This window comes from Dipodomys ordii, unplaced genomic scaffold, assembly GCF_000151885.1.
Source record: "Dipodomys ordii isolate 6190 unplaced genomic scaffold, Dord_2.0 Scaffold55, whole genome shotgun sequence".
Classification (NCBI taxonomy): Eukaryota; Metazoa; Chordata; class Mammalia; order Rodentia; family Heteromyidae; genus Dipodomys; species Dipodomys ordii.
The window spans coordinates 6,062,897-6,079,292 of record NW_012267271.1 but is presented as its reverse complement, the minus strand read 5'-3'; the positions used below and the strand labels follow the sequence as shown (position 1 = coordinate 6,079,292).

The 16,396-nt window shown below is 59.6% G+C and overlaps 1 protein-coding gene across 1 annotated transcript in view; it reads right to left on the bottom strand.

Annotated features, from left to right (window-relative positions):
• Hmcn2 (hemicentin 2) overlaps positions 1 to 16,396 on the bottom strand; it is a 131,659-nt gene that overhangs the window by 58,837 nt on the left and 56,426 nt on the right. Inside the window, exons 35-53 of the mRNA XM_013021284.1 lie at positions 15,974 to 16,149; positions 15,278 to 15,374; positions 15,062 to 15,181; positions 14,236 to 14,397; positions 12,733 to 13,014; positions 11,382 to 11,549; positions 10,067 to 10,180; positions 9,493 to 9,579; positions 7,091 to 7,282; positions 5,835 to 6,008; positions 5,604 to 5,717; positions 5,148 to 5,290; positions 3,920 to 4,070; positions 2,538 to 2,759; positions 2,000 to 2,113; positions 1,497 to 1,684; positions 1,222 to 1,318; positions 521 to 682; positions 321 to 434 (exon numbers count right to left, since the gene is read on the bottom strand). Coding sequence (XP_012876738.1) covers positions 321 to 434; positions 521 to 682; positions 1,222 to 1,318; positions 1,497 to 1,684; positions 2,000 to 2,113; positions 2,538 to 2,759; positions 3,920 to 4,070; positions 5,148 to 5,290; positions 5,604 to 5,717; positions 5,835 to 6,008; positions 7,091 to 7,282; positions 9,493 to 9,579; positions 10,067 to 10,180; positions 11,382 to 11,549; positions 12,733 to 13,014; positions 14,236 to 14,397; positions 15,062 to 15,181; positions 15,278 to 15,374; positions 15,974 to 16,149 — 2,877 coding nt within the window. The remainder of the gene's footprint in view (positions 1 to 320; positions 435 to 520; positions 683 to 1,221; positions 1,319 to 1,496; positions 1,685 to 1,999; positions 2,114 to 2,537; positions 2,760 to 3,919; positions 4,071 to 5,147; positions 5,291 to 5,603; positions 5,718 to 5,834; positions 6,009 to 7,090; positions 7,283 to 9,492; positions 9,580 to 10,066; positions 10,181 to 11,381; positions 11,550 to 12,732; positions 13,015 to 14,235; positions 14,398 to 15,061; positions 15,182 to 15,277; positions 15,375 to 15,973; positions 16,150 to 16,396) is intronic.

Sequence of the window (16,396 nt, the reverse complement as noted above, 5' to 3'; positions counted from 1 at the left end):
GAGACCCCCAGACACCACACAGGGAGCGGCGCGCCGGCAGCTCACGCCTGTCATCCCAGCTCCTCAGGAGGCTGAGATGGGAGGATCACGGTTCCAAGCCAGCCAGGGCAGGAAAGTCCGTGAGACTCTGATCAACAATAAACCACTAGAAAACCGGAAGTGGCGCTGGGGCTCAAGCGGTAGAGTGCTCGCCTTGAGCGCCCAGGCCCAGAGTTCAAGCCCCTCGGCCGACCAACCAACAAACAACAAGAAGACGCCATGCAGCGACCCCAGCTGCCTCCAAAGAGCCGACGGCCGCCCACCCGCCCGCCTGGACGCACCCAGCACGCTGAGCTGCACCACTTTCTGGTCCCGGCCTGCGGCATTGAGGGCATCACACAGGTACCGGCCGGCGTCCGCCCGCTGCACCCGCGCCATCCGCAGCGTGTGTGTGCCTGCATGAGGCACGGGCACCTCGCACCAGCAGCGGCCTGGCTCCGAGGCCCCCTCCCCACACAGCCTGCAGACTCAGTTTACCCACCAGGCAGGAGGAAAACCTCTTCACCCAGGGGGACGGCCTGGCCGTCCCTGTACCAGGTGACCTCGGGGGCAGGGTGGGCGTGGACCTGGCACGCCAGGGAGACGCTGCTGTTGACCAGGGCGCTGACCTGCTCCGGGTTCTGGCCGGTGATCCGCGGTGGCACTGGATAAAGGAGGGCGGAAGCAAGCTCGAGGATGGGGAGCAGAGGGCCAGGGGGGACGCCAGGGGCCTTTGCTCAGCTCCTGGAGCTTGGAGATCAGAGCGGGAGCGCCAGGCTTGCGGCGTCACACAGCACCGCGCTACACAGCGCGGGCAGCGGCTCATGCCCAGCCTACGATTATCCCCCTATCTGAGCTCGTAAACATGTGAAGATCAAGAGCACAGACCGGGGGTGTCGGGAGGGGGGCAGACCCGGCCCCCTCCACACAGGAGGCCCACGTCTGGGGGCCGGCAGTCAGGAACGCGGTAAACGCTCAACGATGGTGCTCTGAGGCCTGGGCATGGCTGCCCTCCCCCCCTGCTGGGGGGGGCCCCCGAGGGTTGGGGTCCCCGAGGGCTGCCCTCCCCCCCTGCTGGGGGTGGCCCCTGAGGGTTGGGGTCCCCGAGGGCTGCCCTCCCCCCCCGCTGGGAGGGGCCCCCGAGGGTTGGGGTCCCCGAGGGCTGCCCGTGGGACCCCGCCGCACCGCCGCTCTGCCGCTCACCTTGGACGCGAAGGGTGAAGAGCTTCTCTGCGGAGCCGGCCTGGTTCTCGGCCACGCACATGTAGCCGCCGGCGTCCGCCACGTCTGCCGTGGAGACCTGGGGGGGCGGGGCGTGAGGCTGGGGTGCGGCTGGGCGCCGGGGGGCGCGGCGGCCCCTGACCCCACAGCCTGTAGCGGACACGGGCCATTCGCCCGTGGTCTGGCCGAGGGACCGTCCCGTGTGACTGCGTCCACTGAGACCCCGGGGCGCCCGCGCGGGGCGGGGCCAGCCTCACCTGTAAGACCCGCCCTTCCTCCAGGACCTGGAGCTGCGGGCTCGGGGAGACAGGCAGCCCGTTCTGGAGCCAGGAGATGGTGGGAGCCGGGTTGCCCAGGGCCGGGCACTGCAGACGGACGGTGCTGCTGGCATTGACGGTCACCTCCTCCACCAGCTCCTCCGTGTCACCCAGGATGACGGGCGGCGCTGGGGGGTGGAGAGGAGGGGGTGAGGAACAGCCCGGGGCCTGGCTGGCTGCCCGGGTGGCGTGAGGCCGGCCCTCCGTGCCAGGCACGGGCGGGAGGTCCTTGAGCCTGGCCTGGATGCAGCCAAGGAATGCGGGTGAACAGAGAGGGTTCTGGTTTGCTCAAGGCCACAGAGCGAAGAGGGGACCAACTTGAAATCTGAAGCCACTTCCTCCTGGCCAGGCTTGCCACCCCCTTAGGAGCCTTGGAGTGTGCGAGCTGCAAGGGCTGCCCCTCGGCCGCTGCGCCTGCCCTGTCCCCCCGGCCGGCCACTCACTCAGCACCAGCAGCTCGAAGTGCATCCAGTCCTCGCCCACCTCGTTGGAGGCCTTGCACGAGTACCTCCCGGCATCCTCCGCCCGCGCCAGGGGTATCTGCAGGACCCGGCCTCCTGCAGGGACACAGGACAGGGGCCGAGGCTCGGGGACAAGAGCCCCAGCCCAGCCAGGGAGCACATGCCTGTAATACCAGCACTCAGGAGTCTCAGGTCGGCCTGAGTTGCATGGGAAGACGATCAAAAACACCCAACAGAGCCAAGAACGGAAGCATTCCTTCCTCCAATGTGAGGAACCTGCTCTTCTCAGTCCCGGACACAGTGCCGTGGTCAGTGTGGTCAGTGCGGCTGACCGCTCCGCCCGGCTGGCTCACGGATCAAGGGGAGGCCAAGTCCTGGGCAAGCGCAGTTCAGTCTGTGTGCCCATCCCAGCCAAGGCTCAGAGTGGTCACTCTCCTGCCCAAGGCTGCCCAGCAGGCAGCAGAGAGACAGAGAGTAGCGAGAGAGCGGGAGAGAGCGTGCGAGCGCGCCAAGTGCCCACCTTGCAGCACAGAGACGCCGTCAGCGGCCGCGAGAGGCCGTCCCTCCCGGTGCCAGGTGAGCTGGGGTGGCGGGACCGCATTGGTGTCGCAGTACAGATAGGCCGGGTGGTTCTCAATGACCTCCCGGAATTCCGTCACCTCGCCCCGGGCCTCCTCTTCCTCCTGGGACAGGGCCTCAAGGTCTGCACCGGCCTCGCTCACCTTCTGGAACATGGGGGGCACTGGCGGGGGGGGCGGGGGGGCCATTAGGGAACTCAGGGAAGGCGGAGGCTGTGGACTACCACACTGGACTAGAAGCAGCAACATCATCCGAGACCTTCCCTTCCATCCTTCGTGTTTCCTTTCCTTCCTCCTTCCCTCCCTCTCCTCCTCCTCCTCCTCCCTTCCTCTCCCCCCAACCTCTCTCTCAGGCTCACACCATTTTTCATTGTTTTTTTTTTTTTTGTCGGTCGTGGGGCTTGAACTCTGGGCCTGGGCGCTGTCCCTCAGCTCTTCAGCTCCAGGCGAGCGCTCTACCACTTGAGCCACAGCGCCACTTCCGGTTTTCTGGTGGTTTATTGGAGATAGGAGTCTCACGGTCTCTCCTGCCCGGGCTGGCTTTGAACCGTGATCCTCAGATCTCAGCCTCCAGAGTAGCTGGGATTACAGGCGTGAGCCACCAGCGCCCGGCGTTCATTGGTTATTTTTAAGATAGGCTCTCATTTCCCACCGGGCCATGTGTCTGAACTGTGATCCGCCTATTTTCAGCCTTCCCAGCGTCAGTTTAGCTGGAATCACAGCACCTGCCACTGTGCCTGACCTTGCATGTGGAAATGGGAGCTGTGCAGACTTTTCTGCCCAAGCTGGCCTCAAATCCCAGTCCTCCTGGTCTCAGCCTCCCAAGTGGCTGAGATTACAGGCGTAAGCCTCCGTGCCCACCCCAAGGCACTTCTCACACCCCCCCCCAGGGTACGTGGCGTTTACTGAGCGATTGCCAGGGAACTTCTGGGAGGGTCTCCTGCCCCAAGAGTGGTGGCACAGATTGGACCTGCCCTGGTTTACGAGGGCACAGAGGCACACAACCATCAGCCGCCAGACTCGCAAGGTCCAAGGTCACCTGCAAGGCTAAGGCTCGGAGGGGGCGGTGTCCCTCCCCGGCCACGCAGCCCATCACCGTCAGGACCAGGGGAACCCCAGACGGGGTCCCACCGGGTCCTTCCCAAAGCACTGTGCGGCCAAACCCGGCCACTTCCTGCTCTACATGGCCTTCCTGCCTCCCACCCAGCTATGGAGCCCCTGGGGGCCGTGCCCTCTGCCCCTCAGCTGGCCAGCGGCGGGCACCATCCCCTGCCGTGGGAGTGGCCAGCGTGGGTCTCCCCGCCCGGACGGCACAGCCACCCACCCTGGATGAGCACGCTGAAGTCCTGGTCATCCTCGCCAGCCACGTTGGTGGCCACGCACAGGTAGCGTCCTGAGTCCGAGACACGTGTGGGCTGGATCTGGAGCAGCCGCCCCTCCCCCAGGACCTGGAGCCGCTGGTCGGGGGTCACGGGCTGTGAGAGGGGGTGGGGGGGTGGTAACGAGGTGGGGGCAGGGAGGAGAGGGGAGAAGAGATCAGCAAGAAAGAAGTTAAGCCATAACTTCTAAAAAGGGCACAAGGTCGTGGAGCTGTGCTGACAACTTTGGAAAACCAAATCCACGTGACTTCAGACTTGGAAGAGAATTGGGTAAAAAAACAAACAAACAAACAGAAACTCAAGCAGCTTAAGCCGGTGGCTCATGCCTGTCATCCTAGCTACTCAGGAGCCCAAGACCTGGAGGATCATGGTTCAAAACCAGTTGAGACAGAATACTACATGAGACTTCATCTCCAATTAACTAGCAAAAGGTTGGGCTGGAGACATGGATCAAGTGGTAGAGTACCAGCGGAACATGCTAGCGAAGTGAACCTGAGGTCCTGAATTTAAACTCTAGCATGTTTATTTATTTATTTTTTTTGGGTCCGGTTGTGGGGCCTGAACTCTGGGCCAGGGTGCTGTCCCTCAGCTCTTCAGCTCAAGGCTAGCGCTCTACCACTTGAGCCACAGCGCCACTTCCAGTTATTTTCTTTTTTGCTTATGTGGTGCTGAGGAATCGAACCCAGGGCCTCATGCATGCAAGGCAAGCACTCTACCACTGAGCTACCTTCCCAGCCCCTCTAGCATGTTTAAAATATATATATATATATATATATATATATACATATATATATGCACACACAGTTTAATGTTTGTGCTTAGCAGAGATGGATTTATTTTTGAAAATAATAAAGGATAGGCTGGGTGTCGGTGGCTCAGGCCTGTCATCCTAGCCGCTCAGGAGGCTGAGATCTGAGGATCGCAGTTGAAAGCCAGCCTGGGCTGGAAAGTCCCTGTGAGACTCGTATCTCTGATTAACCATTCAAAAACCAGAAGTGGCGCTGTGGCTCAAGTGGTAGAGCGCTCGCCTAGAGTGAAGGAGCTCAGGGACAGTGCCAGGCCCAGAGTTCTGGCCCCACGACTGACAACAGACAGACAGACACACAGACAGATGTGGATGGAGAGATGATGAAGGCGGGCGGGCATGCCGGGGCGGGGCGGGGCGGCACTCACCCGGCCGTCCTTGTACCAGCTGACGGCGGGCAGGGGCACGCCCGCGCACTCGCACTCCAGCGCCAGGCTGCTGTTCACCTTGGTCTTCACCTCCTTCACGCCCGCCTGCCCCAAGGGGTCGTCTTTGGAGATGGAGGGCGGAACTGGAACGCACACGGGGGTCTGAGGAGCCGCTGGGGTGAGGGGGGGCTCGGGGGGGGGCGGAGGACGCTCAGAGGTGAGGGTGGTTTGCTTGGGCGGATCTGGGGCGGGGCTCCCCGGGCTGAGGGCTTGCCCCGGAAGTGGCGGAAGACAGCAGGGGGGGTGGGGGGAGGGGAGGACTGTGGGTTTCCATGGTAACTGCATCCAGTCCATACCCTCATCCCCGTGATGATGCGTGATGCCCGCCCTGGCCAGGAAGGCAGGCAGGGTCTCGGCGGGGCTGCGGCTCCGGCTGTTTCCCGGGCCCTGACTCACTGAGGACTTCCACGTGGTAATTCTTCACGGCCTCTCCGAGCTCGTTAGTGACCACACAGGTGTACTGGCCGGCGTCCTCCTTCTGGACGTTCAGGATTTGCAGCCCGTGGGTGCCTGGGAGGGGAAGGGGGTGGGCAGCAGGCCAGGGTCACCCTGAGCTGCGGGCTCACCCTGACACTGCGTCCCCAGCCTCCCCCCACGCCCCCCCCCACTGCCCAGCCCGCCCGTCACCTGGCAGCAGGTGGATGTTGCTCGAGGCCTCAAAAGGGGCCCCGTCCTTCATCCAGGTGATGCTGGGGGAGGGGAAGGCCAGCGCCTCGCAGATCAGGGAGAGGGGGCTGTTGACGGTGACTGTCACCTCTTCCTCGGGACTGTCCTCAGTCACTCCCCGGATGCTGGGGGCCACTGGGGGGGAGGGGACACCAGTGAGCGCAGGCCCTGGGCCCTGGGCCCAGCACCCTGGGGCCAAGCCTCGGTGCAACTGATCTCTGTGTTATCCGGAGGAGAAACTGAGGCACCGTGGAAGCCAGGCATGGCGGCACGGCTAGGTCTGGACTTGGGTTTGGATGTCCAGAGCCGCAGCTTTCTACCGTCAAGCAGCAAGCACTGCAGGGGAAGCCAAAGCATTTCCCACCGTCGCCAGGGTGCCTCGGCGCCTGCTCCCAGACGCGGAGCCTTGTGGCTCTGTTGGGCTTCTCGTTAGTGAGCCAGAGGAAGCCTGAGTGGGTCCCCCGCTTCCTTCTCAGCCCGTGGGAACCCTTTGCTCTGGCCTAGTGTGGAGGGCTTGGAACCCGCTGGTGGCTGCGTCAGAAGGGCTCTGTCATCCATCCGTCATCAGTTGAACTAGCCAAATCCACTGATGGACTGATTCCTAATTGGGTGGCACTATTGGAAAGTTCTGGGATCACTTGTGCCAGTACTGGGGCTTGAACTCAGGGCCTCATACTCTTGCTTAGCTTTGTGCTCAAGGCTGATGCTCTGCCCTCATGAGCCCCAGCTCTCCTTCCAAGGTCTTGGAAAGTTCTGGAGGAAGAGGCTCACTGGGGGAAGTGGGGTGGTGGTGGTTCACATTCCCGGGGGCTATGTTTTGTTCTGGGTCCCCTCTTCCCTGACCCCACAGAGCCCAATGACGGGGAACAGAAGCCCCTGGAAGCATGGGCCAGCAGCTTCCTCTGGAGTTTTGTTACTGCAGTGGAGGGTGATCTGAGGATTTCCCTAAACCCGCGCCCCCAGAGCATGGGCCATGGCCCCCTAGGACAGGAGAGACACCACCTTGGGCCCTGGCATGAGCCACATCCCCTCTGGAAGCCTCAAAGCTCTGCCGGCGACAAACACCTGTTCCACAGAACTCGTGAGACATAGTTAGTTGAGCTATTATTAATGTCCTGGCTATACTTGGAGAGGTCCACGGAGGGCAGGGGTGTGCTCCATGGGGAGTCCCCCCTCCTGCCAGCACCAGGGTGGGCAGGGCATGCCCCAGAGCTCACCTAGGACACGGAGCTGGACATGCCTGGTCTTCTCCCCCACGGCGTTGGCAGCGATGCAGGAGTAGTGGCCAGCACTGGACAGGTTGGCCTGGAGGACCTCTAGGAGGGCTCCGTCTGGGGAGAAGAGATGGGCATCTCCACCAGCCAGGGGACGGCCATCTTTGAACCACGTGATCTTGGGCAGTGGGCGGCCTGTTGGGCAAAGGGGGAGGATGAGGCCATTCGGCAGGTGGTGGCCAGGTGGACGCAGAGCTCAGCGGCTGCTCCCGCCTCTGGCTGCGATCTCATCCCAGAGCACAGCAAGAAGCAGACATGGACCCTGGGCTGGACCTCTGGTGTTTGATTGCCTTTTCCCTCCTGGGGCGTGGCAGAGATGGCTTGGTGCAGACAGGAAAACAGAGTTGCAAATTAATCCTTCCATCTATTCACATACCCACAAATGCATTCATTCATTATCCATCCATCCATCCACCAAACATCATCCATGTCCTATCCACCGTCATCTATCCATCCATCCATCCATCCATCCACCCATCATCATCCATCCACCGTCATCCATCCATCCATCCATCCATCATCATTCATCCATCCATCCACTCATCCATCATCCATATCCCATCCACCATCATCCATCCATCCACCCATCATCCATCCATCCATCCATCAACCCACCTATCATCATCCCTCCATCCATCCACCCATCCATCATCATCCATCCACTGTCATCCATCCATCCATCCACCAAACATCATCCATGTCCCATCCACCATCATCCATCCACCCATTCATCATCATCCATCCACCATCATCCATCCACCCATTCATCATCATCCATCCTCCATCCACCATCATCCATCCATCTACCCATCCGTCATCATCCATCCATCCATCCACCATCCATCCATCCATCCACCACCATCCATCCATTTATCCATTTGTTCTTCTACCAATCACCATCTATTCATCATCCAATCATTATCAATGAGTCCACCCACCATCCATCCATTCACCACCCATCCACCATTCACCCACCATTTATCCATCCATCTACCATCCACTCATCTATCCATCCATCCACTATCCATTCACCACCCACCCATCTACCAACCACCATCCATCCATCATCCATCCACTATCCATCCATTCACAATCCATCATCCACCATTATTTTCATCAATCCATCAGTTCTCCATCCACTGATACACCATCCATCTGTCCATTTATCGATCTACCCACCATCCACATGTCCTCCCAGCACTACCCATCATCCATCCATTCACCCATCCACCAACCACCATCCATCCACCAACCATCATCCATCCATGCACCCATCCACCAACCACCATCCGTCCACTACCCATCATCCATCCATGCACCCATCCACCAACCACCATCCATCCATGCACCCATCCACCAACCACCATCCGTCCACTACCCATCGTCCATCCATGCACCCATCCACCAACCACCATCCGTCCACCTACCCATCATCCATCCATGCACCCATCCACCAACCACCATCCATCCATGCACCCATCCACCAACCATGCACCCATCCACCAACCACCATCCATCCATGCACCCATCCACCAACCACCATCCGTCCATGCACCCATCATCCATCCATGCACCCATCCACCAACCACCATCCGTCCACTACCCATCATCCATCCATGCACCCATCCACCAACCACCATCCATCCACCTACCCATCGTCCATCCATGCACCCATCCACCAACATTTTTCACCAGTCCATTGATCCACCATCCATCCTTGATCCACCATCCATGCATTTATTGATCTGTCCACATCCATATACTTTTCCAAGCACCACCCACCATCTATTTCTCCATCTGTCCATCCATCCACCAACCATCTACGACCACTATCCATCCATTCATCTGCCAACCACCATCCATCCATTTATCCATCCATTTACCAACCACATCATCCATCCACCATCCATCCATTCACCTATTTACCCATCTGTCTACCTGTGTAGCCACGTAGCCACCCATCACCCACTAGCATGAATGGGAAGCTATTCTGCCACTGTGGAAACAATGGTGACCAATGAGCCTGGTCCCCAAGGACCTCAGCAGTCCTCGAAGCCACTGTGGTCCTCCACAGCCAATACTGGGACAGAAAATCCTGGGTCCACAGGGGTACTATGGAGGGAGCTTGCTAGATCTGAGGGGCTAGGCAAGGAGTCTCTGTGGAATGTTCTGGAAGCTGCATTGTGCTCAGGAAAGGAAGGACTAGAGGAGTGTTTGGGACAGAGAGAAGGCAAGTCCAGACGAGCAGAGACCGAGGGTGGGGCCAGGTGTAGGACAGGGAGCAGCAGGCTGGGGTGATGGGGGTCCCCGGCTGTCTTCCCAGCCTGCGCCTGCGCAGCCCTGACCTGTGGCGGTGCACGTGAGCTGAGCCGTCCGTCCCTCCATCACCGTCACCTCCGCCTGCACGTCCTCCTCCTCGAGACTGGGAGGCACTGGGGGAAGCAGAAGACAGACAGCCGCTGGCCAGGGGGATTGGCACCGGCACCGCCGGAAGTGGAGAACCCGGCAATCTCATTTCCCGTGCCTCAGTTTCCCTATCTATCATTTGCTGCCTGGCAAGGGAGGACCCCGGTGCCCCTGAGTCCTGGCCCTGATCAGACAAGGTGGTGTGGTGGTGTGGAGAGAATATATGCCCCTTCCACTGTGGGCTAGTTCCTGCAGTTTCTAGAAAGTTCCGTGGCAGCTTTAGAGTAGAAGTGGTGTGTGTGTGTGTGTGCGTGCGCCCGGGCGTGCGTGCATGCCAATACTCGGGCTTGAACTCAGGGCCAGGGTGCCCTCCCTTAGCTGTTTCACAGAGCAGAGGTGTTAGATGAGGCAAAGGAGACAAAGCTGGGTTTCTCTTCCTCCCCTAACTGCCCAGAAGCTCCCCAGAAAAGGGCAAGGATGTCGGGCGCCCAGGGAGCCGGGGCCGCCGCATACCTAGGACCTCCACGCTGAAGTTCCTCCGCGCTTCCCCGGCGTCACTGCGGGCCAGGCAGGAGTAGAGGCCTCCGTCCGCCTCCTGCACCTCTGCCAGACGCAGCATCCAGCCACCTGGGGAGGAGGGCGCACATGGGCTCCTCAGGGATCTGGCCAGCTCTGCCTGCCCACCACAAAGAGCATTCTAACCAGATCTGTGCGTGTCTGCCTCCCACAGTGTTCTGTTCCTCAAGTGAGGAAATTGAGGCCCAACGGGGTCAGGAAATGGATGGAGCACATGTGTTAGAATCAAGCTGAGGATCCTCATCTAGCATGAACATCCTGCCCACGAATGGCTCTGGGACTGGCTGGAGTTAAAAGGATAGCAACAGGCTACGTAGTTCTGATCTACTTCAGATCCCTGTTCTACTGGCAGGCACAGAGAAGGGCTTTCTTCTCCTAAGCACCGCAGAGGGCGAACTACCTTCCTTCACCCGGGATCAGCCTGGAGAGCACAGGTACACAGCACACATACCATTACTGTTATTTCTACACCCAGGGCAGACATCACTAATGGAATGCCATTCCCTTTTCTGCGGTCTCTGATTCAGAGCTGTACAATGCACCTGGAAAATCCTATCAAGTGTTAGGATTGATGCGTGAGCAAACACATTTGCCGTTCCATGTGGGGTGCAGGGAACAAGATTGAAGCGCCCAAGACATTTAGATGGGATGCTGCCTCAGTTTTCCCATTTGTTTCCCAGCCATAACTATCACAATCCTGTGAGGATAAATACTCAGATTAAATGCTTAGATGAGCAGTCCCAAAAGTATGTTATTGGTTTATGGGATGCTTCAGAGGGGCTAAGAGAACTTGTTTTAGCTGCAGGACTTCTCAGAACTTTTTTTTTTTTTTTTTTTTGGGCGGGGGACTTGAACCCTGGGCCTGGGCGCTGTCCCTCAGCTCTTCAGCTCAAGGCTAGCGCTCTACCACTTCTGGTTTTCTGGTGGTTGATTGGAGGTAAGAATTCTACAGACTTTCCTGCCTAGGCTGGCTTTGAATCTCGATCCTTGGATCTCAGCCTCCTGAGTAGCGAGGATTCCAGGCGTGAGCCATCAGTACCTGGCCTCTCGGAACTTTTACCGTGCAAATGTTCTGTGTGTGTCCAAGAGAGGAGCTTGAATCTAACCGCCCCGCCCCACCCCCAGCATCTCACTGACCAGCATTTTGGGGACCAGCTACTCGAATGTCAGTACACCAGGCTGGTAGCTGAGGGCCAGAGATCATGGACAGGTAAGCTGAACTCCAGAGAGCCGGTCCTGGGTGGGATCTTACCTGCCAGGAGATAGGTGCCCTCCCCCGGGCTGATGGGCACCCCGTCTCGGAACCAGCGGACCTCGGGGGGCGGGATCCCTGTGGCTTCACAGAGCAGAGTCAGGGGGCTGTGTAAGGCGGCAGTGACATTGGCCAGCGGGTCGGAGTCTCCAGTGAGCTCTGGGGGAACTAGAACCAGCAAAAGAGCCATGTCCGGGGTGCAGAGAGGACTGTGGCCTCCTGCCCGTCCCAACCCAAGGACCCACAGCCCTGCAGAAGGATCTGGGCAGCGACAAAACCAGAGGTGCATCCCCCGAGCCTGTGACCCCCCCGCAAGGAGGGAATGCTAGCCACTGGCTGGGTATTGTGGGACCTCTGTTCCCCAAACTCTTCGGAGGGATGCTTGAAGGATTCAATAAGAATATGTGTAAGAGTGCTTAGACCCGTGCCTAGCGTGGAGCAAAAGCCCAGCACTGAGGCTGAAATGGCTACAAAGCTGAGTCCAAATGCACTCCCCAAACTGCGTAGACAGGAAATGACCCCGTCCACACTGGGGTGGGACAGTCTACCACGGGAAGACTGGACAGGGAAGGCTCAGGATGCCAGAGAGGCTGGAGCCTGGTAAGGAACACCCCCCCAACCCAGCCTGCTCATCTCCCTTTACCACATCCCATCTTTACCCTGAAGCTGACTCCAGCCCTGCAGGAGAAGTTCAGAAATGATGGAGAAGGGGAGCTGTTTCACTCACCCAGCCTGGCCCCCAGACTCCTAACCAGCCCCAAGGCCACCTTGCCCCTTCAGGAGGCAGCCCTGACCTTCTTCTATAGTGTGCAGATCCTGAATCTTCCATCACATCACCCAGCTATGCTGAAGCAGACTGCCAGGAACAGAGGCAGAAAAAGTAAATGTGGGAGAAAGGATAGGAAGAAAGGAAAGAGACAGAATGGAGGAGAGAAAAAAAATAAGGAAGGTAGGAGGGTAGAAAAAAGAGAAATGGAGAAGGAGGGAGGAAAAAACAAAGAAGAAAGCAGAAAAAGGAAAGAAAAGTAGGAGAGGGAGGGAGAGATGGGAAAATGAGGAAGCAGGATGGGGAAAATCAGAGATATTTGGGGCTGATTTTAATTTGGAGACCTGTGTTGGTGGTGGCCCTGACAGCAGCTCTCACCTTTGACATGACTCCAGGAAGAACAGGGGTCCCAGGAGTGCAGCCTGAGGACCCTGCCTGGAGATTGAGCCATCCCTGCTCTCCCCAGCCACAAGTCCTAAGGACACTGCCAGGTGATCAAACCATCCCTGCCCTCCCCAGCCACGGGTCCTAAGGACCCTGCCTGGCGATCGAGCCATCCCTGCCCTCCCGGCCATGGGTCCTCACCTAGCACAGAGAGCTTGAACCTCCTCTCAGCCCTGCCAGCCACATTCTCGGTCACACAAAGGTAGTGCCCAGCGTGCGCCTCTTGTGCATGTTCTACATGCAGGCTCTGGCCCTGGTTCCGCAGCCACAGGCCAGGTTTGGCCTTTATAGGGTGGCCATCCTTCTCCCATGCCACTGTGGGCAGGGGCCTTCCTGTGGCATTGCATTCCAGGATGGCTTCCTTGTCTCGGGCCACAGAGACCTGCGTATAGGGCTCCTCGGTGTCAGCGATCTGGGGAGGGACTGGGGGTGGCGAGAAGCAAGTTAGGGAAAGTAGCCAGGGTCACCAGAGCCAAGTTCTGGCCAGCACAAGTCACTGGATAGCTACACGGCCACTCAGGCCTGGGTTGTCCCTTGCTCTCATTGGCTGTGAGCTCAGTCAGGTCACCTCATCTTCTCTGTGCCTTTGACCCCCTAGGATGGGAACAGAACAGCACCCTGGTCTCTCCTCTTTGACCCTGGGGGTCCAGGTAGGTCTGCCCTTGGGGAGCAGCCCCCAGCATGCCCTTCCAGCTTTGTGTGTATTTTCTTTCTCAAAACCATAGGCTTAGCCGGTGCTAGTGGCTCATGCCTGTAATTCTAGCTACTCAGAAGGTTGAGATTGAGGATTGAAGTTCAAGCCAGCCAGAGGAGACAAATCCAAGAGATGATTATTTCCAATTAATTTGTTAAAAAAAAAAGGAGCCAGGACTGAAGGTGTGGATCAAGTAGTAAAGCATCAGCCTCAAGCAGAAAAAGTTGAGTACTAGGCCCAGAGGTCAAACCCCAGTAATGGCATACTCCCCCACCCAGCCCCTCAAGAGCAAGAAGAAATAAGACAGGCTTCTGAGAGCCAAAATGGCTGCTGGGACTGGTGGGGGGTAGAGGCTCCTCTGTGGGGGGGGGGTCTCTCCTAAGCAGCTGCCTGGTGCTCTTCTGGGATTTCTTTTCTTTCTTTTTTTGTTGGACATGGGGCCTGAACTCTGGGCCTGGGCGCTGTCCCTGAGCTCTTCAGCTCAAGGCTAGCACTCTACCACTTGAGCCACAGCACCACTTCCAGCTTTTTCTGTGTATGTGGTGCTGAGGAATCGAACCCAGGGCCTCATGCATGCAAGTTAGGCCCTCTACCACTGAGCCATCTTCTTCCCAGGCCCCTGGGATTTATTTTCTAGCATGCTTTTCATAGACCCCAAAGTTTAACTTCATCAGCACCAGAAAAACACAAGGCAGTTTAAGATTCTGTGACCTGGAGGAGCTGCATCAGCAACCTACACTGCTTTCATGTTTTCAAGCACAACAAGAGGAGGTTTCTCCCCAGGGCTGTGGGAGGCGGGCGGGAGGTAGATGGGGGTCCTGCGACCCCATCGACCGCTCACCCTGGTGGAACCACCCTGCAGGCAGAGGGGCCGCCCTGCCTGGGAGGGGCAGGGATTGCCTAGCTCCCCACAGCCTTCCCCTGCCCGGCCAGGCCCCAGCGTGGCTCACCGTGCACCTCCAGCTTCTGGTCCTCCCTTCCGGTCCCCGCCGCGTTCCTGCATTCGCAGGTGTACGTCCCCTCGTGGGCTGGCCGCGCCAGGTCCAGGTACAGCATCCGCCCCACGGCCAGCACGGACTCCAGGCCGGGCCCCTCCCCGGGCAGGAGCTGACCTGGGAAGAGAGAAGAGCCCCACCCAGGGCATGGCGCGGGCCACGGCCCGCCCAGCACCAACAGCTGTTCTTCACCTGCTCATTTCAACTCCTGATTGTCCTCCAGGTGTGAGTCCATGACCCCCTGCCCCCCCCAGACTTGTCTCCATGTCACAACTGCCCACATGTGTCCTGCGGAGTCCCACTCAGGTCTGGGCCTGTCTCATTTCTCCTTGGGAACGACACTGGCACCCAGAGCTGACACCCAGCAAGGGCCGAGGACAGACAGGGACAGCATGACCCCGGATGAGGCCCGGGGGTGGGGATGGGTCTGTTTTGTCCACCACTGGACAGAGCAGGGCCTGCATGGATGTGGGTTACGTGAATTCCAGCTGTTCGCTGAGCATTTACTTTGTTCCTTGGAACTTGGCAGGGACTAAGTGGGGCTCAGACTCCTGGGGGAGCAGCATGGAAGGGCTTGGGTGGGGGGAAGCAGGGGGTGACCACACAGAGGGACCCTGCCGTGTTGGGATCAGGGCAGCTTCCTGGCAGGGCCTCTGAAGTGAGGCCAGGAGGCTGGAGCTCTAGTGGGCCCCCAGGACTGCGAGCCCCCGTGGGCTCTGTGGGGACGGGGGGGGCTGGGCACGCTGGGCAGCGCGGCGGGCGGGCGGAGCTGGCATCCTACCGTCCTTCCTCCAGGAGATCTTGGGGAAGGGGACCCCCTGGCAGTCACAGGTCAGCCTGGCGGGGTGGCCCTCGCTCACAGTCAGGGTGCGTGTCTCCCGCTCCGGGAACACTGGGGGTGCTGAGGCAGAGCGGGGTGAGGCCGTGCCGGCAGGGGCTGCGTGCTGGGGTCCCGCCGGGCGCGCTCCTCCCCAGGGGCCCGGGGGCCTCGCCTCACCCCAGACGTTGAGGTGGAAGTGTTTCTCGGAGTGGCCGGCCTGGTTCAGGGCCTCGCAGGTGTACAGGCCGGCGTCCCCGGGCTCCGCCCTGCCCACCTGGCCCGGAGCAAAGATGACCTGTCAGCCCCGGGAGTGGAGACGGGTCACCCTGCCCAGCGCATGGCCCCAATGCACCCCGTTTAACCTCGCTGAGCCCCCTCCTCCTACCTGGAACAGTGTGTGTGTGTGTGTGTGTGTGTGTGTGTGTGTGTGTGTGTGTGTGTGTGTGTGTGTGTGTACTACAAGGGCAACCTCCCACCACACCAGGAAGTTTCCAGAAGCCAATACCTGCAGTAGGCAGGCCTAGCCCATGAACCTGCCCCCGGCCTATACCCACACCCGGGCCATGCCGGGCTGACCCTGTGCTGGCCAGGACCTTTCCAGGAGCTGTGGAAGGCCAGCATTGCAGACTGGAAGAGAATGTGTGGAGTGGAGGATGGGCGTCTGCCCTGGGCTTTGGTGGTGAACTCTGAGGCTATGCTGTGGCTTTGGGGGGGTCAGCAGGCTGGGCTCAGGGCTGGGAGACCCAGGTTTGGGGGTGGGGGCTCTGACCTGCCCCTGTCCCACAGAGCTAAACAGACGCGCGTTAGAAGCGGGGCCCTGCCCGGACCTCCCTCTAGTTGGAGGCCGGGTCAGTCAGCAGGGTGGCCTCGAACCTCCAGCAGGGTCTTGTCCTCGGACAGCCGGAGGCCGGGCCGAGGCTCCAGGGGCCTCCCGTCCTTCCGCCAGCTCAGCTCGGGAGGGGGCTCGGCGTGGCTCTGGCACTCCAGGGCCACCGACTGGTTGACCACGACAGACATGTTCACCTCTTCTCCGAGGATGCTGGGGGGCACTGTGTGGGAGGCCGGGAGGACATTCTCAGCATGGGGGTGGGGTCCGCAGGGCTGGCCACCCCGGGGCTGCCCGCTGCCCATGGCTGACCGACAGGAGCAACTCCCCGTGATGGAATCAAGAGTTCAGATGAGGCTGTCCCCAGCCTCCAGCCCCCAGCCTTCAGCCCTCAGCCTCCACCTCCTCCCACCTGCATGACCTCACAGTCCAACTCTAAAAGGAGGCTCAAGCTGGGGCGGCTGAACAGA